Source organism: Boleophthalmus pectinirostris, unplaced genomic scaffold (assembly GCF_026225935.1).
Source record: "Boleophthalmus pectinirostris isolate CB_2022bp ecotype Guang Dong unplaced genomic scaffold, ASM2622593v1 HiC_scaffold_9, whole genome shotgun sequence".
In the NCBI taxonomy this organism is placed as follows: Eukaryota; Metazoa; Chordata; class Actinopteri; order Gobiiformes; family Gobiidae; genus Boleophthalmus; species Boleophthalmus pectinirostris.
Genome location: NW_026571541.1, coordinates 8,204,747 through 8,229,258, shown reverse-complemented (window position 1 = coordinate 8,229,258; position 24,512 = coordinate 8,204,747). Strand labels below are relative to the sequence as shown.

Below are 24,512 nucleotides of genomic sequence, written 5' to 3'. Positions count from 1 at the left end.
TTTGTGTTGTTTTGTTTGTATTTGTTGCGGCGTTTGCATTAAAATAGAGTCTCGCGGTCATTTCCATAGTGGCTTTTTTTGGTGTGTTGTGGCTTTTTTTGGTTTGTTGTGGCTTTTTGTTGTGTTGTAGCATTTGTATTTGTTGCAGCATCTGCGTTTGTTGTGACCCCTCTTGGCTTCCGTAATATGGTCACCATGTAGCAAATGTAATCTTTGCAACAGTTCCATGCCTTGGAAGAACCTGCAAACATGATGCCAGCTCGAAATTTTAAATCAAAGTACATATTACTTATTACACACATTTATTTGTTATGGGAACCTTGGTAGTTAAAATCTCCAGACCTTCAAGTAGAAATTCAGTGAAAAGTGCATGTGTGCTGTGCTGTTATAATGTCGTTTCTCTATCGCAAACATAACTGGAGTTGTGTTTTTTTTTTTCATTGACAATCTTTAACACAAACCCTGCATACTTAAACACTGTTCTACCTTATGATAAAATGTGGTAATACAGTGCATCACTGTATTTTTAAACTCCACACACTTTCACTAGAATCATTTGGATCATTTTAGTCCTGAAATTGCTGTTAACTTGAAAACTACTGCCTCATTCCATCACATTTTGAGCTTTGGAGATGTCGGCAGACTAATAACGTGTGAATGAAACAAAACACAACTCCAGTTATGGTTCAAAGGTCCTATATTATGCAAAATGGACTCTTGTGAACTTTAAAGTCATATTATAATGTTGCTACTTCATCAGAAACATACCTACAGCTGTGTTCTGTTTCATTTACACACTTTATTATTAGTGTGTCTACATGTTCAAAGCTCAAAATGCTCCGTTCTACCTTGTGATGTGATGAACTGGTAGTTTTCAAGTTGACAACTCCATTTTTCCTTTACTTCAGTAGAGACAGTCAATTCTAGAGTTTAAACCATCCAAATGATTGTAGTGAAGGCATGTGGGGTTTAAAAGCACAGTGGCACACTTCCTGTATTACCTCGTGACATCACAAGGTGGAACAGTGGTTTCATTTTGAAAAAATAACTAAATATGTAGGATTTGTGTGTAAAACATGTGTGAATGAAACAAAACACAACTCCAGATATGTTTGTGATGGGGAAACAACGTTATAACATAGTGTGTTTTCTATTTGAGAAAAGAACTCCGCCTAAATCTGCAGGGGTTGTGTGTCAAATATGGGCTGTGTTGGGAAGGTTACTTTTAAAATGTATTCTCTTACAGATTACAGATTACATACCCCAAAATGTAGTCCATTAAATTACTTTAGGTTAGTAACGTAATCTGAATACTTTGGATTACTTGATTTGCTGTAGAGAAGCAACGACTAGGATACTGTAACATAAAATGTTTTGTCTGCTAAAAGAAAATAAAAAGCCCAGACTTTACTGAACTGTATTAAAAATATTATTGATAGAAGAGGAGGAGACACTTCCACGCAGCATGATTTAGTCATGGTTTAGACCTGGTTTAGACCTGGTTTAGATCTAGTTCAGACCTGGTTTAGACCTGGTTTTAGACCTGGTTTTAGACCTGCTTTAGACCTGGTTTAGACCTGGTTTAGTTCTAGTTTTAGACATGGTTTAGATCTAGTTTAGACCTGGTTCAGTCCTGGTTCAGACCTGGTTTAGACCTGGTTTAGACCTGGTTTAGATCTAGTTTAGACCTAGTTTAGATCTAGTTTAGACCTGGTTTAGATCTAGTTTAGACCTGGTTCAGTCCTGGTTTAGACCTGGTTTAGACCTGGTTTAGATCTAGTTTAGACCTGGTTCAGTCCTGGTTTTAGTCCTGGTTTAGTCCTGGTTTAGTTCTGGTTTAGACTTGGTTTAGACCTGGTTTAGACCTGGTTTAGATCTAGTTTAGACCTGGTTTAGTTTCCGGCAGTGAGTGGAATTTATTCGAAAAAAGAAAAAAAAAATCCATTTATTTCAACAAAGTAACAGTAATCCAGTTACCACTCATTGAAACAGTAACTGTAACTGAATACAGTTACTCATAATTTGTACTCTGATTACATAACTCCGGTACATGTAATCTGTTACTCCCCAACACTGAATATGGGTGAATGAAACAAACACAACTCCAGGTAAGTTTTTGATGAGAAAATAGAGTAATATGGGGAAATAGAGTAATATAAGTACCTTTAACAAATAAGAAAAGAAGAGAAAAAGTAAATAAGTAAATGTTTTGATCTTAACTTACCAATGACAAACACTGGCATGAAGGCTCCACAGGGTACTGGGATGGTAGTGGCCAGAGCTGACATCCAGAACTAAAAAAAAACAGAGAAAAAAACATGGCATTTCAATTAGCTCCATATTACAGATCCCCTCATATGAAAGCCCTGCGCGATTGTGTGAGCAGCCGAGAGGAGCCAGTCATGCACAACCTAATACAGAGGTTAGCTTGAGTTGTCATTTTCACTTCTCATTTGGCTCCGACCTGAAATAAATCCTGGCTAATAAGCGCAGTGTGGCGAATGGGTGACATTGTTCATGACGAGAAACAGGATGGTTAATTAGGAAAAGACAAACAAAAAAGAAAAATGTCCCTGCTGACAATTTGACAGTCATAACTGCACCAGAGCTTAACGGAGCTGAAAGATCTGTATCTCCAGGACCGCGCTGAGAAATCTGACTCATGTATTGTTATCATCCTCACCTTATTTAAACCAGAGCCGTGAATCATTTATTAACAATTTTTGTGTCTGAACAAAGGTAATTTCACTGTTACTTATTCTCAGTGTGTTAACATACCTGGTTTAATTTATTTCTTGTTAGGTTCTCTGAGGTTATTCAAGTGGCCTCGTGTCACCCGTCTGTTGCCGTCACAGCCAGGTACTTTTTAGGGATGCACCAGCTTTTTCAGGTCCGATATCGATTCTGATACTACAGCTTTAAGTCGATACCCGATATCAACTGAAGCAGAAACGTTTATTTTTTCTTAAGGCAAAAATAAATAAAAAGACTGATCAAAATGTGTAATACGGCTGTTATTTATCTCTATGGTAACTATGGTAACCGATTCAGCTATTTCAGTTCCGATACAGATATAGCTTTAAGTCGATACCAACCGATACCACAGCAGAGACTTTTATTTTTTCTTAAGGCAAAACAATAAAATAAAAGACTGATCCAAATGTATCTCTATGGGAACTACAGAATAAATTTGTATAAATAGAAGTTTTGTTACATTATGAGACTTTATGGACTCTCAACCAAAATAACAATAACAAATATTTCAGGCTGATTTTGTTTAGTATCAGCACCAATATCTGATACCGGTATCAGATCGGTGCATCTCTACTTTTCTTTTCATCCAGTCCACTCTCATATTAGAATTGTCAAAACTACTGAAAATCAGATGCTCACTGATACCAAAACTAGTACTGAAACTAGATACTTATTTGACAAAGTATCGATACTTAGCTTTCCTGAATGTCTTGAGAATGATCTTGAGCTGTGTCAGAACAAGTTTAAAAGCTACCTGGACCACTGAGGGATTAAAGATATAAGAATAGAAAAGAAAGTACTACGATTTGATGTTGAAAATGACAGTATATTGTCTAAATTAGTTTTTTCATCAGTGTATCGGTATTGGGTATCAAGTCTAGTCCTCAGTATCAAAATAGTGTTGTCATGATACTAAAATTATAAACTCCAGTTCATATAAATGCACTCTCCTCCATTGTCTGATACCGCAAAACCATGAACCACCTTCTTCACCTCCTTCCATTCAACACCACCCAAGCCAAAGCCCAAAGCTACATTTTCATTGCATTGTCGGTACATGCTACCAAGTGCTAAATGTGCATTGTGTCACTTTTCTTATAGAGGGTCTATCATCTGATGTATTTATTTCTGTTCCATAGCGATGTTATTGTATTGCTTGAAATGTTCCATCGTAGCATTAAAGTTATCTATTTTGCATTTATTCAATTACAGGTGCAGCAGTGTTGCCTCGTCTCGGATCTGATGTGTAACTTGGCTTGGTGGTGTTATTTTATTTTGTTTTTTTTGACGATATGTTTAATGCAGTACTGTGAACCATTCTGGACAAAGTAACAACATCTCCATGGAAATGAGGAGGTAAGAGTAACCTGTAAACTTACTATTACTCTCTGTATTAATAGTAAAATTACAAGAAGGTGTCCTAAAATTGTCTTGAGATTTTGGGTAATCATGATCTAAATCTTAAATCTATTATACAAGGGAACAGGGGTGGAATGTAACAAAGTAAAAGTAGTAAAGTACTGAACTTAAGAATAAATTTTAGGTATCTGTACATAAGTAGATTTTAAAGTGGACGCTGTTTACTTGTACTTCACCACATTTGAGAGCAGGTATCTGTACTTTCCGCTCCACTGCGTTTTTGAACAGGACTGAAACAAACAAACCTACTGAAGCAAACCAAAATACCAAAATGAAGCAAACAAAAATATACAAAATAAAACAGCTGGGGGAAAAAAGAAAATGATTGAATTGTTTCTACTCAACAAAATTCAGCACAAATCTGTATTAAAATCACTACATTTGAAGCCTCATAAGATGTCAAATTATGTGTAAAATGACCTATAGTATTTACTCCTTAAGTACATTTTTAAACATATACTCTATATGTTTTATTTAAAGGTGGATTGAGTAACTTTTCTGGACGAGGGCCTATCAAATATTTTTCTCCATAAAGATAATAATGCTATCTGGAATATTTCACAGTATGATATTAAACCTTTCCATCTTCATGGAGATCAAACCAGACCAAGTTACAGTTCAGATCTGTGGAGAGGCAGCCTCGCTTACAGTCAGAATGCTTTAATGTTTTTCTAGGTATTTTTGAGCTATAAATCCACCTATAATTGAATAAATGTAAAGTAAAGCTGTTTAATGTCATACTGTGGGACATTCCAGGCAGAGCAATGACAAATCCATAGAAACAAGCAGGTGATGGACCCCTAACGAAAAAGTCAGTTGATGTGATATTTTTACTTTTGAGTATTTTTTCACACCAGTATCTGTACTTTTACTTAAGTAACAAAGTTGAGCACTTCCTCCACAGCCGCGAGGGAAATTATAACCTAAAATAGAAAATAAAAAGTTGCAGTTTTGCAGTAGTTCCATCATACAAACTGAACAGAATTGGACACATATGGTTTGACAGTTGTGTAATCTGACACTACATGATGATGAGACGGAGACAAGACAGTCACGACTCGCTGTGGTTTTCAATGAGATGAATAACACACCATTTGTCCAAAAGTCATTAACATCGTACAGCTATTGTAGTTCGTGGGTGGTGGTTGGAGAATATCCCAGGCTTTCCAGTGACTATGGATGATTTCAAAAGGTGACAGAGACATACACAGACAATATGCCAATTCATCTACTCAGATCTGTTTCTAGCTTTGTTAAGGCCAAAAATCAGATGAGTAGTGCTGTCAATCGATTAAAATATTTAATCGCAATTAATCTCATGAATGTCATAGTTAACTCATGATTAATCACAAATGAAATGAATAATCATTTTAATACTCTTAATAGCATAGAAAAGTGGATAGGCTTGCTTTATGGAAATGTTTTTATTGCAGCTGTGTTTGCGACCGTGTTTGTCTGTCCCAACGCTGCTGTACTAAGAGCAATGACGTCATCACACGGCGCTGTTTGTTTGTTTACATGTTGCAAGGCAGAAGTAATGCTTTTAGTGGAGAAAATAAGTCCAGTATCAGAAGTATCTATTAAATAGTGAGACTGATGTGATATGAGTCCAGCTGCGATGTGTACTTGTCTGTGAGTTTATGGATATAACAACAGCTCGAAGAAGTGAGAACAGCTGGAAGAGAGGCTGTAAAACTTCAGTCACTGTCAAAGTCCTTATTAAAGGCAAGTGTCGATTCGCTGTATGTTTTCGAGTGGAGTTTATTTAATGTTTTCCTCATAAATAACATCAGCACACTTCACAGGGCTTCTCAGTTTTGTGCAAATTTGCCCAGGCATATGAAAAAACTAGTTTGCGATAGATAGAAATAAATAAATAACACCGTTAAAATAGTTTTGCGTTAACTCGCTAATAACGCAATATTTTTGATAGTACTAGTTAAGAGTAAAGGTTTATTGTGTAACTTTTCTGGTAGAGGGTCCGTCAAATGCTTTTCTCCATGCTTTGTCTGGAATGTTTCACAGTATAATATTAAACCTTTTAATCTTCATGGAGACCAAACCAGACCAAGTTACAGGTCAGATCTGTGGACAGGCAACCCCACTCACAGTCAGAATGTGTTTTTCTAGTTATTTCTGAGCTATAAAACCACCTGTAAATAATAAATGTAAAGTAGAGCTGTTTAATGTCATGCAGTGGAACATATCCATGGAAACAAACACACAGTGGAACACACAGCGGAACTTTAAAGGCAGCTGCGTACGTCTGTAAATGTCGTTCTGGTGTTTGCTGTTCACATGTAATACAATGAGATATAAGTAATAGAACATAGTGTAAGTCATTAGACAAACTTGATCAGGGTTTCAAATAGACTTTTTAATTATACTCATTGGTCTCTCTCCTCTCCCCTTCTCTTTCTCTCTCCCCCTCTCCTCTTGTGAAACAGCGACTATAGTTAGCAGTAATTAAGGCTGGCTGGTGTAATGGCTCTCCTTGTGTAACCCTACCCTCCGCTGTGTTCACAGTCACATACGGGCGTAGGAGTTCTCACCGCTCCACGCTTGCACCGAGAAGGAGCTCCAGACATGAGAAGGAGACAAAACGCCACCGAAAACTATTCACAGACAACACAGAAGATTACATAAAGAAACATGGTTGTTGTTGTTGTGTAAAATAATTATACAATGGGAATCTGAGGTCATCTGTTATGCAGTATTCAGCCTGAATACTGAAAGTACCAAGTATATTACATATATATTAGTACAAGATTTAACCTCAGTCTAAAACAGGACTATAACGTTCAAAACTAGGACCAACTTGCAATACCTCTGACAAATCCAAGAACTAGATATTTCCAAGTAAATCAAATTATTTAATTAGTGTTATTATTAGGGTTGTAACCGTACACAAAAATCATGTTTCGGTACGTACCTCGGTTTTGAGGTCATAGTTTGGTTCATTTTCGGTACAGTATGGGAGCAAAATAGAAAACCATTTTGCTTGTTGTTTATTTGTGTTTTTATTAAACCAACAATTTGTCTTAAAATTAGACAAACGGGAAAATAAAATAAATGCAAATTGCTGCTTGGTAAAACTACTAATTTAAATAAAATATTCTCAAATAAGCAACAAAGGTATGAAATATTATAAGAAATAAATTCCTTGAAAACAGTAAACAAAACTTTTCAAAAAGTAAAGTGCAGCACTAACAGTTCCAGCATGACGTTTTACTCAATCTTCATATTTTGGCCAGAAAGAAACAACTTGTCCACATTGTCTGCAGTGAGTGCAGATATGCTGACAGTTACAATATCAGTGGGGGAAGCAGAGATTCCGTGCCGACGAAAGAGGAAAGTGAGGAAAGGGCCGCGACAACCGTAGTTTTGTGAGGATTCATGTGGTTCAGAGGGACTCAGTCAAGGCGGGGGGTGATTGTTGTCAATGCAGCCGTCTTAACTGTGGGAAACACTGCCAGCCCAATCACGGACAAGTTCCCTTGTGAATATTAAAGAGCCGAGCCTTCCATGTGCCTGCACATGTAGTACTGGAATGTAAACACACACTAACTGCACAAACTCACTCGTGCACTGCATTGCACCGAAGCGAACGTCCCAAACAGAAACGGTTCATCACTAATACATGCACTGTTATACCCCCAATTATTATAATTAATTTATTCATTATTATTCAGATATTTTGATTGGAGGACAACAGGCACACATGTTGAAGCAAGTAGGCCTAGTAGGTACTTTACTTAGCAGACACAGCTAAATTAAAGCACTTAGTACTGCCTGTAGTTATAGTAATAGTGAAGTTACTTTGTGGCCATACCGGCTTATCAAAGCCTGATCCCGTCAGATCTCACAAGCTAAACAAGGCCGGGCCTGGTTAGTACTTGGATGGGAGACCGCTGGGTAAATCATGTGCCACAGGGGGGCGCCAGTCACAAAAACTGTTGTGTACTTAGGCAAGGCACTTCACCCACATTACCTAGTATGAAAGTGGTGTGTGCATGAGTGATGGTGGAGGTCAGAGGGATCAGTGGCGGCGCTTGGCATGGCAGCCGCGCTTCAGTCAGTCTGCCCCAGGGCAGCTGTGACTACAATAGTAGTTTACCACCATTGGGTATGGAGTGGATGAATAATGCTCTGTAAAGCATCTTTGTGACATACGTCTGTGAAAAGCGCTATATAAATAAAAACTTACTTACATACTTTTTACTACTAATAAAGAACACGACAGTAATTTTCCATATTTTTGTAGATTTCAACTTCCTGTTTTTAGGTGACATTTTGAGGATATTTAACCATTCAAATGTTCCATTTTGAATTTCAAATTGCAATGGCAACAAGGCCAAATTTAAATTTCCCACTTTGCATTTATATTTTAAAACAAATTAAAACCAGAAGATAAAAAGTCAAAACCAAAATTATCTAACAACTACTTATACAAGCTAGCCTGCACAGTAATAATATTTCAAGTACCCATTTGTTAATATTACAACTTGTAGTACTTTGACAAATCGTTCCCCTGCAGCCTTTACATCTGACCCAAGAGTTTTACAAATTTCATTTATGTTTCAGGAAATGTACTAAAGATCTACTAGTGAAAAATACCCTTTAGTTTACACCTCTGGCCATGGCGCTAATGAAAAAGTTTGACACAGTTGAACATTGTCAGTTGATTGATCACCAAGGCATGTCCAATAGCTTGTTCCAACACTATTATACGCTACACTATACTTACGCTCGCCCGGCTGGCACTAGAACAGTCTTCTGTCAGCCCTATGACTCACTACCCCAGAGGAATCATCAAATTTTCATCTCATCTGATCTAATGCAATCCACTAAGTATACATCTCTGAATGCATGACCTGGGTAAGGCAGGAGAGGGGAGAGAGCCTAAGGGAAATGGAAAAACCAGAAATACTTTGATAATGGTACGTCAATGGAGCTACTAGAAATGGTGGAATAGGCTTCAACCTGCAGGAAAGTTAATGAATAGGAAGCTAATGAAGAGCATAAATTCTGACTTTGGCAAGGCTTTAATTAGACTAATACGTAACAGAACTGCTCTAGGGCCGGGCTATTTTAGGTGAACACAGCGATACATGATAAATACATGTGGTGTGTGTATTAAAGACTCTAGAAAAATCGATGAAAGGAGTTTGCCGTTGACTAAATTCTTTTGAATCTGCAGCTGCCTTTAGGGACACTCACAAAATCAACACAGTAATGGTAATGTGGCGTGAAAGTCAATAAACTAAATGTATTCAGATTAAAGACACGGAAGGGGGAATATCAGTTTAAGAATGATTTAAATGCACTTGAATAAGGAATAGGAGAAATTCAATTCTGTTACTGGACAAAGTTTTTTTGATCGAATATGTTTTGCAGCGCATCCAAGCTGCTTCTTCAGTTCTGGTCAGACACTGCTGGACACTTCCTTATATCTGCCTGAACGGAGGAGTTAACTACACTGAAACTACTCTGAAACTAACACACCTACTTGTTTACAGTTTCGGTTTGTTCGCTAGGCCTACTGAACTGCACTAAATGGGGAGTGAGCCTGAGTCATATTCAGTGGTGTAGCGGGGATTTTTTAAGTGGGGGTACATGATTCGTGACGTTATCGATATGATGAACCACATCTAAACCAGGACAAAACAGGACTAATCTTAGACTTGAGAGAGAGAGAGAGAGAGAGAGGAGGGGGGGGGAGAACCCTGAGCCAGTGGAGCAGAGTGTCCACAAAGTGCGATCGGGCAACGGCTGCGCTTTGCCCCGTGGGATGCAGAGCTCTGCGCCGGTCCTTTCTCCTGTGGTCACCTGACAGTCTATGTGGGCGCTCCTCCAGGCCCATCCCGACACTGAATCCTGGTTCAATTCTGGTCAGTCCTGGGTCAGTCCTGGGTCAGTCCTGGGTCAGTCCTGGGTCAGTCCTGATCCCCTTATGTTGCAAATCACTGTAGGACAGGACTGGAGATATTATGAGCCTATGCAGGTTCTTTTCACCATTGTCAATAGCTCCAGTTTGACATTTAAGTTGTAGCCATTTTATATTTACTATTTTTTTTTATATCACATATCGGGAGAGACAACTACTACTACAACTACAACTACAAATACAACTACTACAACTACCTCTACAACTACTACTACAGCTACAACTACTACTACTACAATAACTAGGCCTACTGCAACTACTACTGCAACTACTACCACTAGCACTACTACTACAAGTTCAACAACTACTATTACAACTACTAACAGTACAACAACTACCACCACTACCACTAAGATCACTACCACAACTTCAGCTACTACTACAACTACTATCAGTACAACTACTGCTACTACCACCACTACTACCACTACCACTACTACCACTACAATAGCATTTACCCTTTGCTTTGAACCCTGGTTTGCATTTTTGGCATTTCTTGACCCTGATGTAGCACACCTGTGAAGTGAAAACCATTTCAGGAAACTTTATCAAGAAGCTTATTAAGATAAAGTCAAGGGCTTGTAGCGCTGTCAACAAAGCAAAGGGAGGATACTCTGAGGATTTAAATATAACATTTTAAAAAATACATACATATTTAGTGAATTTATTTAACTTTCTTTGCTACACAATTCCATCATATATTTCATGTATTCTGTATGTACTAGAATATAAAATGTAGAAAGCAGTAAACATGAAGAAAAAAAAACTGTCCAAACTTTTGACTGGCAGTGTGTATTTTATGTACAGTATAGCTCTTCTCTGGTGGACTTCACATCAGCTCATAGATCAAAAACGCAGAGAATATTTTGTGTAAAAAATATGGATTGTCCAAAGAAGGTGTTTTATGGCAGTGAGTGACTCTGCAGTGGACACCAGACCCCAATGGCCCAATATTTCACATCAGGAAGCAAGTAAATTCAGGGTTTTTCACTTATGAGATACAGTATATATGGGGATTTTGGTGTAAATCATTCCTCAGTTCCTTCAGAATGGACATTGGTACTGCAGTATAAGAACAGTCCTGAATGCATGAAGGATTACACAACATGTCTGAATAAGAAACTTTCACCAAGGTTAGTACTACTATTCTGTGGAAGTGTATATTGTACCTTTATTTCTTTTTAAGGACAAATGCAAAACTAAAATCACATAAATGCATCTTGCTGAAGAGCCACTAAGAGACAGAATTTGCTTTGAATAGGAAGTCAGCTAACTCGTTTCTATTGTTAAATTGATTTGGATCAGTAGTGCAGCACAAAGATGTATTCTGTATAATGTATTACTAGAACCAGAAAAACAAACCCAGCAACAACATGTCCTTTTTAAGGGTCCTACATTACACAAAATTGACTCTTGTGACCTCTAAGCACTTTAGAATGTTGTTATCTCCTCAAAAACATACCTGGAGTTGTGTTTTGTTTCATTCACATGTTTGAGTAATCCTGCATTATTAGTCTGTCTACATTTCCCAAACTCAAAATGCTCTGTTCCACCTTGTGATGTCATGTAGTGGCATTTTTCAAGTTATAGCTTTAGGGCCTGTTTACATGAGAACGCTTGCAGGTAAAAACAACAAAATGTTTTGGTTGCTTTTCATTTAGAGGGTGATGCCGTATTTTGAGGCTTAAAAATGCCCAAAAAAATGTTGAATAGTTACGCCGTAGCATTTCCATCTACACTGCCCAAGATGCAAAAGTCTGGTCAGATCTGCTCACGTCGTGTACTAGTTTAATTCACATACATACAGTACACAGAAACAAACATGTCAGATCACAGCACCACATAGCCACCTGGCATGCATACCCAATCGAATTCCACAGACTTTTGCGTGACTGTATTCACACAGATTTCCTCCCGAAATGCTCGTCTAAACACGGAATAAAAAGTATAGACGTGATGCCACTTTTGAGTCTTCTGTTCATATCGTCATCATATAAACAAAGCCTTAAAGATGGGCAATTCCAGGGCTGAAATCATCCAAATGATTCGAATGAAAAACAGTGGAGCACTTTCTGTATTACCATATAACATCACAAGCTGGAACAGAGTGTTTCCATTTGAGAGAACAACTCAGCCTAAATATGCAGGATTTGTGCATTAAACACGAATGAATCAAACAAAAACAGAAAACTATATTATTACACAGATCAGAAAATATCATAATACGGGTGTTTAATTCTATTGTCCTCCATTCAACACATAACTTAATCCTAAAACTGAAGGAAAATATCCAAAAATGATTTCAAATATGAGGTGACAGGGGTGATTTGTGGTGAAGGGCTGCATCATTGACGCAATATATAGGCTGTGTGTAGCCTTCATTTCACCTGTCAGTCATCTGGGACCACTGTGCGACTATGAGGAGGACAGCCAATCACCCAGGGGCCCTCAGAAGACCTCGGGGGCCCTCAGACCAGTCCCAGTCCAATTACACTATAGGACCATCTCTCCCCTACACACTCAGGTACACACTGTAATAATAAACTCTCTCAGACCCACCCATGCATAATGAACACTGCTTTAAATAGCTCCACCTAAAACTGTGAAGTCTGTCAGGTTTGGATGTGTTGGAGCGACACCTTTGTCACACGTCTGCAGCAGCGCCTTCAACTTGCAGATTGGTTAAACTACTCATTTTACTAAAACACAGTTACAGGTGCATTGTGTAACTTGGAGATATTACTGTTTTGCTTTGATTATTCCACAGTATGAAAAAAAAACAACGACTTTGTAATCACATAGGAGACAGGTCAATAGTTGGATCTATGTAGAAGCAAGCCTGCACATGTAGGAATTCATGTTTTTTAAGTTTTTTTTTTTTTAGCTATAAAATATCTAACTGAACAAATGCAAGGGAGGTATGTTTGATTCCAGGAAACAAAAGAACATCTTCATGAAGACAAAGCACTACAATATATATTTACAACAGGTATTATCCCTTTAGGGCTGAATGATCTATCATTTTGGATCAAAAATTAGGGTCTAAGACAACAAGATTTTGGGTCAAAGCTGCATTTTTTTTTTTTGCAGTGCTCCTAAAGCTTAGTTTTAAGGGAGAAGTATAGCTCTGCGTTGACTCAACACAGAACTATACACCGTCACTGTCGCCATTTCTGATTTATGGGTCTGCATCGAGGTCTATGTGCCGCAAAGTAATTCACCACCACAACACTAGGTTACGATTTAAGAATGGTGTTCACGTAAAGTTTAACATCAACCATCGCCAACAAGATAGAAGCACAGGACTGACTCACCATCATCAGCACCTCTAGTGTCACAGAGAGAACACTCATATTCCATTGAGTCGTGTCCTTTAGTCCGACAGAAGCTGACCACATCAGTGGCACAAGGAGGGAGCTTTTCAGCACTTATAGTTTATGCAAATTAGCCATGTGGTTTTAAGTTTCATTTCTGTAAAACGCAAACAAATGTGTGCAAACAGTCCAGCATCAGATCATCGGTGCAGGACTCTAGTATGATGTAAGTTTCTGCAACGTTTGCAGATTTTCATGTGCACTAAAACTTGATTTGAAAAAAAAATGTGGATGAAATCAAAATCGCAATATCTGCCAGAAACATCGCACTTCAATTTTTTCTTGAAATCGTTCAGCCCTATATCCCATCAAGATTAATTATCTAACCAGTAAGTCCCTTCTACATTTGGTTTGAATCCAAAAGGGATTCGACCTGACCACAGAGGGTGAAAATTATCCATGTGAACTTGAGACATTCCAACCACAGCCACTAATTTGTATCAGGTGTCTCTCAAATGCAGAAGACATCTCTTGAAAATTCTCATAACACTCAGAACAAAATATATAACTTCACTTGAGATGAATAAGTTTGGTGCTTCAATGACTGATTCTGTAAAAATCTGCAGTGTTTCTCAGGCCTTTATGTTGATTTTTCTCTCCTTTTTTTTTTTTTTTTTTTTTACATGGAAGCAGTTTGTTTTTGATGTGAACGGAGCATGCGTCTCTCTGATTGGTTAATCCATCTGTCAATCATGTTCTCTGATATCAGGGAGACAGGATACAGCTAAAGAACCACACATCTTTGTAAAGTTTTTTTCAAAGTGTGTTGTTCTGGTTGGACACGTAACAAGATTAAGACAGAATTGGAGAATCATCCGAACCTGTCATATGCACTTTATTTCACTGGTTTAATTGGCTGCAGAGTAACTATAACATTCTTACATCACAGTAACAAAGTTTTGAGTTTGACTACCAGGACACCCGAACCTTTCTGAGTAGAGTTTGTATGCTTCTCCCTATGTCTGGGGGTACTTTCCAACCAAAACTTACCCAGTAGTTAAAAAGGCCAGTGCCATATTAACAGTTTAGATGGAAATAAGTAAATGACCAATAAAAACTTGGATGTGGATACTTAGGCTTCACTTGCTTCTAATGAAACCCCAGAGAAATAAAAGTTCAGTCTTTGAAACCCACATCCTGGGTGTTGGCATCAATCTCCAGCATCTCACCATGTTCTTCAAAATGTGCAATTTCAGCTCCAAGTAAAAGATGGATGAGATGACCAGTGAGAGGAGACACCAAACCCGCTTTTTCTGTGCATCCCTTCAAAATGGCTGCCATGTTAAATAAAGAAAACATTCATTACAGGAGAGGAGGAGAGGGAGTGCAATCTGAGCTTTGAAAATCACCAGTTTGAATCCAGCTGAACTCTGCAAGGCTGTAATTATAGCCGGAGTGTGTCATGTGACCACAGTGGGACCATGCCGAGAGAAAGATGGAGGTCTGAGCAGGTGCAGGGCCAATTAAACTCCAGAAAAGAACAGTGTAGGATGTGTCACAACAGGGGCTGACGGCTTAAGATTACATGTTTAAATATTCACATTAACAGCGCTTAGAAAGATGCAGTACTTATCGCAGGGTTTCAGATTACAAAGAAGATATACTATAGTTTTAATTAGAATGGGTTTGGATTATCTCACATCAAAGACATTGCTGCAGGGTAACAGTATGTATGACTATACTAGTGTTGTAGTCAAGACTGCAGTAATCGAGACCAAGACCAGTCTGACACCTCAGGGTCCCGAGACCAGGACAAGACCATGGCCTCTGAGAGTCGAGACCGAGATAAGACAAAGAATTTTAAAGGTCAAGACAGAGACAAGACCGAGACCACAGCCCATCGAGACCAAATAAAGACTTTTGTCATATCCTATATTTATTTGTATTTTACAGTTATTTTGACACATGTTTTTATAAATCTATCTCCATTTGATCTGGTTAATGTTCATTTAAACTTAAAAAGTCAAGCAAACTGTACTGGACTGAAACATTCTGCACCCTTTTTTTGGACCCTCACCCAAAGTTTGAGAACCTCTTCTTTAATCCTGCTGCCACTGGCACTTTACAGAAAACAACTTGTGGGTTAATCAAGTGGGTTTTTTCAAGTTCACAACATTCACAGTTACATTATCTTACAGGTTTTACATTGATATTTAGCAGCCTCTGCACACTTACTGGCCGTAATGAAATACAATTGCACTCATCGAGTGTCAGACCTCAAGTCTGAGACAAGACCAAGACCAAATGCGCTCGAGTCCGAGACAAGATCAAGACTGCAAAAAAGCGGTCTCGAGGCCAAGACCGGTACTATGACACAACTATAGACTATGTGTGATTTTATCTATTTCTCTAGATAAGAGTTATGTTCAGGTCAAATTTACTGTAGCTTTGACTGATAACTGTAATGCTGATTTCAAATTACAAAAACAATGGAACACGATGGCTAAGTTTCTTATGTTATAATTTAGTGTTTCAGTTCTCAACAGAAATTGACTGATAAGCTCTGCTGATATTTTTTGGCCAATATGAACTCTGATTTAACTTTTTTCTTTTTACCACCCTAAATTATATCATTAAATTGTTCCAAAAATCTCACCCACCCCCCCCCATTCACCACAAACATACAAAGAGAGAAGTGTCACGTTTTCAGCTTTGCACTAAATTGTTCAAATAAAGGTTTATGGGTTCATGCAAGAACGGTAGAGTGTCTTGCTGGAGGACACAATAACAAAGTATACAATATGTTAATCTTATTTTAATGTGGAGTAATACAAGTAAATGTAGATGAGATCAGGTACCAGCAGTAGTAGCACAAGACTGGCTTTTGATGGTCTTTATAAGTTTCTTAACCAACAGATTTTAACTACTTTCTCAACTTTGAACAAAAAATGGCACAAGGCATTGCAATTTTAGCAATGAATATTCATTTGAATGACTCCAGGAAAACAAAAACGTTCAGATGTCTTGCTACTTTGTCTCAACAATGAGCTCTTGTCCGTGATGGCAGCCCAGACGGAGGCCTGGAGGCTGCTCGTCACTTACATAACAGTGACACTTAGCCTCTGGAGTGTTGGATTGTCATTTCACTGCAGTAGGTGTTCTGAACAAATGGTGTGATTTTAGCTGTAAAAAGACTGCTGCCGTCACCATTCACGGCTATAAGTCAGGGAAACTATCCTCTTATTTAATCACACAATAAAACTTTGATTTCAAAATTATAAGATGCAACTTTTCTGGTGGGGAATCCAACACTTGTCTCCATGGAGATGATTTTGCTTAACCTAGAATGTTGCAGAGAATGGCATTAAATATATCAATCTTCAACAGATACGATAGTGTTGTAGTTACTTACAAGTCAGATTCGTAAGGCAATAACATTTCCATGGAGACAAGCAGGTGAAAATTACACAGTGCAAATTTATAAAATTATATAGAATTGAATATTACATTCCAATTTTTACTACATGTTCCCTGGGTGCACCATTCATCAAAGAAGATTCATTGGTTATGACTGTGTGTAGGCAGAGAATGGAAAATATTATAATTTAAAGGTGCAATAACATCTCCATAGAGGTTACTGCTTTTCCTGGAATGTTCCATGATATGACATTAAACATTTCCATTTAGCTTTTATTCATTACGGGTGTTTCTATTGCTCAAAAATACAATAATTCCTTCTGTGAATAGGGGCGACTTTCCACAGATCTGAATTGTAATGTAGTGCAGTGCTGTAACCTGCTCGTGATAGATCGGTTTGATCTATACTATGGAACATTCTAGACAAAGCAATAATATTTCCATGGCGAACTCTTCACTAGAAATGTTACACAGTGCACCTTTAAGATATCAATTAGAAGAGCACAAGTACACGAACCAAGCTCAAAATTTTAAAATTTTCAAACTTTCACCCTTTGGATACACAAACAAAATAGACAATAGAGTCCCTGGCCTAAATAAAGATTTTTTTTTTTTACACATTTCCTCCATTTGAGCTTGAGTTTTGTATTGTATAAAACATTATTTTTATTCATCCCACAATAACTCCTTTAACTCTTCTACAGTTTCTTTAAAGTTGCATTGTGTAACTTTTCTGGTGGCAGGTCCCTCAAATGCTTTTCTCCACGGAAATTTTATTGTTTTGTCTTGGAATGTTTCAGTCTAATATTAAATGGAATCATGGAAACCAAACAAGACCATGTTACAGGTCAGATCTGTGGAGAGATGACTCTGCTCATAGTCAGAATGTCTGTTTTTCTTGGTATTTTTGAGCCATAAAAGCACTTGTAATCAAATAAATGTAAGGTAGAGCTGTTTAATGCCATACTGTGGAACATTCCAGGCAGAGCAATGACATATCCATAGAAACAAGCAGGTGACAGACCCCAAACCAAAAAGTTACACAATGCACCTTTAAGGGGAAGACTTCCTGTTTATGCAAGGATGCTTGTGCCATTTACGTAAAGTGCATTTCAATTTGGCATTTGAACAAAGCTGTCAAAGAGAATAAGAGACACATAAAACCAGACTGTAATTTAAACAGAGACGACAAGCTGGAGTTTATCTTGGCTCCTGAAATGTAAAGCCTGTTCCCACTGACATAACTTACTTTGAGAAATAGCATATTGATAAAGCTTCTGAGAGAACATAATCAATACTGGACAATATTTCTGCAGTTTTAAATAATTCCAGTCAACTTTCAGTTTCATAGTACTTAACTTTGCTACACACCTAAACACAAATCTTAGCCAAAGTGGTCCACAAATTAATCAAAAGTTTACAGGGACTGCAGGTGAAAATAAGCAAAAAACTAAAACTAAAACAGAGGAAAAATGTGTTTGAAACTTTGATTGGAAAAGCTGAAAAATGAACCCATTACCAAAGTCTAAGTCTCTACTCTATGTGTATTTGGCTCAGACTTAAAGGCAAATTACGTAACTTCTCCCATACAGGGCACGGCACTTGTCTGTCTCCACAGCTCAACAGAAAAGTTGCAAACAAAAGTACATCTTTTGAAGAAAAAATTCAAATATTAATAAATCTCCATAGAAACAAGCACGTGATGGACCCACAACCAAAAAGTTACAAAGTGTACCTTTAACTTTGCTATACACATAAACAGAAATCTTAACCAAAATGTTCCACAAATTAATCAAAAATTTAGAGGGACTGCAGGTGGAAATAAGCAAAAACACAAACTACAACAGAGGAAAAATGTATTCGAAACTTTGATTGGAAAAGCTGAAAAATGAACCCATTACCACTTTATGTTTATTTGGCTCAAATTTAAAGGCAAATTACGTAACTTCTCCCATACAGGGCCCGTCACCTATTTATCTTCACAGCTCAACAGAAAAGTCGCAATAAAAAGTGCACCTTTTGTAGAAAAAATTCAAATATTAATAAAATATCAAAACATAAAACTGCTAAAAAGTCATTCCTTTATATTGTAAAAAGCAGTAGCAAGAAATTGTAACTCTAAATTATTCATTTTTAATTCACCTTTAACTTTTCTGGTGGGTGCCCCATCAAACACTTTTCTCCATGCAGGTGTTATTGGTTTGTCTAGAATGTTTCACAGTATGGCATTAAACCTTTCTATCTTCATTAAGACCAAACCAGACCAAGTTACAGGTCAGATCAGTGGAAAGGCGACCCCGCTCACAGTCAGAAGGTCTATATTTTTGAGCTATAAAACCACCTGTAATTGAATAAATGTACTGTAGAGCTGTTTAATGTCATACTGTGGAACATTCCAGACAGAGCAATGACATCTCCAGGAACCCCAACCAAAAAGTTATATAGCACACCTTTAACTTTGCTACACACCTAAACATAAATCTTAGCCAAAATAGTCCTCAAATCAAGTTTACAGGGACTGCAGGTGGAAATAAGCAAAAAACAAACCATGACAGAGGAAAAATGTGTTCAAAACTTTAAGTGGAAAAGCTGAAAAATGAGCCCATTACCAAAGTCTAAGTCTCTAGTCTATGTGAAGTTGGCTCCAACTTAAAGGTGAATTAAATACCTTCTCCTATACAGGGCACGTCACCTGCTCGTCTCCATGGAGATGTTACTGCTTTGCCTATAATGTTCCACAGTATTGCAATAAACTGCAAGCAAGTGAAGCCACAGAGCTACGTTACAGGTCAAATCTGTGGAGAGGTGACACTGCCAACAGAAATAATACATGTTTAAAAAAAAAAAAAAAATTGCATTGAAAACATGTATTTGAATAAATGTAAAATAGACTCATTTAATGCCATACTGTGAAACATTCTAGGCAAGGCTAAATTACCTCCTTGGTTAAGTGGTGGACAGCTCAACAGAAACATTAAATAAAAATGCACCTTTAAAAACTTCAAATATTAATAAAATATCAAAAAATAAAACCGCAAACTACATACAGTTTTATGTATCTCTAAATTATTCATCTTTAATTCACTTTTCTGACCTTTTTACAGTGACAATCTACATAAAATCCACATCTCACACACTGGGACATTTTGGACACACACACACACACAGGAGTTTTACCTTCATGACGATGAATATGACGAGGGTGACGAAGACGTTGACCTGTGGGTGCTGCCAGGCCTGGGCGTTTCCCAAGTAGTCGAACTCCTCTGCGATGCCCTGTTTACACCATGTGCGATTGTCCAGCAGAGTGACCAGAGACTCCTTCTGGGTCAACTACAGGGTACGAGGAAAAGACAACAGGTCATTTTGGTCATTATGCAACAGCTCTAAGAAATTCAGTCTTAAGGTGTGATGGGAAATGTTTTTAAATGCAGATAATAAACATACACTTACAATTTAAAGCAGTATTTCCCAAACTTTTTTTCTGTGGACCCATATTTAAAAAATCTTCGCGACCCAAGTCTAAAGACATTATTATTCGAGGACTCAAATATACATTGAGTAATAATGTGTTTAATGCAGCTTCGCGCACATTTGTTGACATTTTACAAAAAACGAAACTTAAAACCACATGGCTAATTTGCATAAACTATAAGCGATTAAAAAAAACAGCTTGCTGATGTGGTTCAGCTTCTCACAGACTAAAGAACACGACTCAGGTGAATATATGTGAAAATTGGTTTGAGGTCAGTAAGCACAACCAGAATGAATCCATAAGGCACACTGGATTATAAAGTGCACCAGATTATAAAATGCACTATTGATTTTTCACAAAATTAAGGGATTTTAAGTGCGCCTTATAGACTGAAAAATACAGTACTCAAGTTTTAAACAAGGAAAAAAAAAGTAATCAGTGTTTCTCACAGAAAATTGGTTAGGAAAGGCGGTGCTGCTGAAAAAGTGAGGGGCGAGGGTGTGCAGAGATGTATGTCTATGTATATTGCAGACCTACATGCAGATTGTGACAAGGTAACCCCCCCAAAAAATGACCCACCTGAGGGTCACGACCCAGTCTTTGGGAAATAATGTTTTAAAGGTCCTATATTACACAAATTGACTGTTGTGTTTTGTTTCATTCCCACATGTTTAATCCTATTCCCTATCCTATCCTCTGGTCCACCTAGTGATGTTATGAATCTGTTGTTTTCAAGTTAACCACTCTCTTTTACCTCTTGTATAGGAAGGATTTTCAATTCCAGGTCTGAAATCCTCCAAATGATTCTAATGAAGGTATATGGACTGCAGTTTAAAAACACAGATGACATAACATCACTGGGTGGAGTAGTTTTCAATTTGAGAGAAGAACTCTGCCTAAATGTGCAGGGTTTGAGTGTTTAACGTGTGTGAATGAAACAAAACACAACTCCAGGTCTGTTTGTGATGAGGGAACAACATTAAAAGAGACATCAGAAAAAAGTGTAAGATGGAACCTTGTTCATGTCTTACCTAAATACAAAAATAATGACAAAACACCAGGACTTAACACACAAATTCTGCATATTTAGAGTCTCTCAAATGGGAAAAAAGCTGGTCCACCTTATGTTGTCATGTGATAATACAGGAAGTGCTCCACTGTGTTTAAACTCTAAAAAGCTTCACTAGAATCAGATCTGGAATTGCAAATCTCTACTGAACAAAACAAAATGTAAGAGGTAGCTGTTAACTTGAAAACTACAGCTTTATAACATCACAAGGTGGAACAGACATTTTGAGCTTTGGAGATGTAAACATTCCAACTCTGGGTATGTTTTTGATAAGGTAACAGCATTCTAACATGGCTTAAAGCTCACAAGAGTCAATTTTGTATAATACAGGACCTTTACTAATCCGTATAAACAACATTGTGGGAGGTGTGGCTCACTAGCAGTTATTAGAAGGCGGCAATAAGCATTCATGCACAAGATGGATGAAGCATTAGTCTTCTTAAATCTGAACAGACCAAAATCATCATTAAAGTGTTTTATAGGTTGTTTTAATTGGAGTCAGTTGGAAGTAGACATCCTCAGTATAAAGATGAAACATGAGGCGGTATGAGCCCTTTTCATCTGTCAAATAAAACTAATACTAATACTGAAGGATTTTAAAAGCGCTGTCAGTGTCAAAACATCAACTCTAATTTGGACAAGATAGCTGGTCTCTAGTGAGCCAAGAGTAATGAATGAGCAGATTAAAAAGATAAAAAAAATAAAGGAAAACTATAGTAATTTATAGCAAGTCTTTTTAGGACAGTCACCAGCTATGAAGGTGAAGATTCTTCAGTTAATCACAAATTGTGCTTGACCATAATTAAATAACTCATTACTGATACTAATACTAATGCTACTACTACTGCTACTACTACTGCTACTAATGCTACTACTGCTGCTACTGCTACTACTACTGCTACTAATGCTACTACTGCTGCTACTAATGCTACTACTGCTGCTACTAATGCTACTACTACTGCTACTAATGCTACTACTACTGCTACTACTGCTACTACTACTACTGCTACTAATGCTACTACTGCTGCTACTACTACTGCTACTACTGCTACTACTACTGCTACTACTGCTGCTACTGCTACTAATGCTACTACTACTGCTACTAATGCTACTACTGCTGCTACTACTACTGCTACTACTGCTACTACTGCTGCTACTACTGCTGCTACTACTGCTGCTACTACTGCTACTACTACTGCTACTACTGCTACTACTACTACTGCTACTACTGCTGCTACTGCTACTACTGCTACTACTGCTACTACTGCTGCTACTACTGCTACTACTACTGCTACTACTACTGCTACTACTGCTGCTACTGCTACAACTACTACTGCTACTACTGCTGTTACTGCTACTACTACTACTGCTACTACTGCTACTACTGCTACTACTACTGCTACTACTGCTACTACTGCTGTTACTGCTACTACTACTACTGCTACTACTGCTGCTACTACTGCTACTACTACTGCAACTACTACTGCTACTACTGCTGCTACTACTGCTACAACTACTACTGCTACTACTGCTGTTACTGCTACTACTACTACTGCTACTACTGCTGCTACTACTGCTACTACTACTGCTACTACTGCTACTACTGCTGTTACTGCTACTACTACTACTGCTACTACTGCTGCTACTACTGCTACTACTACTGCAACTACTACTGCTACTACTGCTGTTACTGCTACTACTACTGCTACTACTACTGCTACTGCTACTGCAGCTACTACTGCTACTGCTGCTACTGCTGCTACTACTGCTACTACTGCTACTACTGCTACTGCTGCTACTGCTGCTACTACTGCTACTGCTGCTACTACTACTACTACTGCTACTGCTGCTCCTACTACTACTGCTGCTAATACTACTACTGCTACTGCTAGTACTACTACTGCTGCTACTGCTACTACTACTATTGCTACTACTACTGCTACTACTACTGCTGCTACTACAACTGCTGCTACTACTGTTACTACTACTGCTGCTACTACAACTGCTGCTACTACTGCTACTGCTGCTACTGCTACTACTGCTACTACCATTACTACCACTACTACTACTAATAGTGATAATAATAATAACTAATTGTGATAATTTCCTGAACTAAATTTTGTCAGTTAAATGTAATCGTAAACGTAAAGCAATAGTTTTTCAAGTTAACAGCTACCTTTTGCCTTTTGTTTAGAAGAGACTGGCAATTCCAGGGCTGAAATCATCCAAATGATTCTAGTGAAGCTGTATGAAGTTTAAAAACACAGTGGAGCACTTTCTGTATTACCGCATGATATCACAACGTAGACCAGAGTATTTTCTGTTTGAGAGAAGAACTGAGACTAAAGGCTGCCACACACTACAGGAAAATTTGCCCGATTTAAGCTGTGATTCTGTGGTTCTCCTTGAGTTCGGGGAGGCGTTTGTGAATTTGCATTTTGAAGCCGCTGTGATCCTAGTGTGTGGTGTCAGTGTGACTCTGAGCTGCTCTGTCAGATCGTAACCACCAAACATCAGCAACGCTACAGTAACAGCCGATAAAACAGAGGGTCAGGAGCAGAGGAGTGACGGACACAGAGACACAACATAAAAAATCGGGATATAGCGAAAATAATTAGAAGAGTTAAATGGTAAATTTAAAGCGCAGAATCTCATCCACATTATCTGTAGAATTTGTCCTATGCAAATAATGACACCCAGTCCACAAAACATCACTATTAATCCAGTTTGAGGCGTTCTTTGAAAGTAAAAAGGCAAGAGTAGTTCCTCCCGTGTGTCTGTTTACATCCACACGGCTCATGGATCAAGGTGAAGCTGCAGGTTCGCGATAGTGACTCAACTTCCTCTGGACTTTATCTCCAATCTTTTATGCTTTAAAAATCGCATATCTGAAGAACTGCACCACATTCCACAAATAATAATAACACTTTTGACTTGTATCAAAACAAAAAGTGCAGTGCTCTGATCTTTTGAACACTTAAGAGTCTCAAAGCGAGTCATTTTACTGTAGACAGGAAACAGCTGACGCTATCGCACTCCCAACTTTATAGCTTGTGATCCGAAGTAATATCCCACAGAAGTCTTTGCAATCAGAGATTTTAAGTCTCATAAGATTCT

At 37.9% G+C, this 24,512-nt stretch overlaps 1 protein-coding gene and 1 pseudogene across 2 annotated transcripts in view; one reads left to right on the top strand and one right to left on the bottom strand.

The window, feature by feature from the left end:
* clcn2c (chloride channel 2c) overlaps positions 1-24,512 on the bottom strand; it is a 301,208-nt gene that overhangs the window by 99,093 nt on the left and 177,603 nt on the right. For both annotated transcript variants that reach the window (XM_055147757.1, XM_020926770.2), the window contains 2 exons: positions 20,029-20,184; positions 2,225-2,294 (listed from right to left, as the gene is read on the bottom strand). In XM_055147757.1, the coding sequence (XP_055003732.1) occupies positions 2,225-2,294; positions 20,029-20,184 (226 nt within the window). The remainder of the gene's footprint in view (positions 1-2,224; positions 2,295-20,028; positions 20,185-24,512) is intronic.
* LOC129407333 (5S ribosomal RNA) lies at positions 7,992-8,109 on the top strand (annotated as a pseudogene).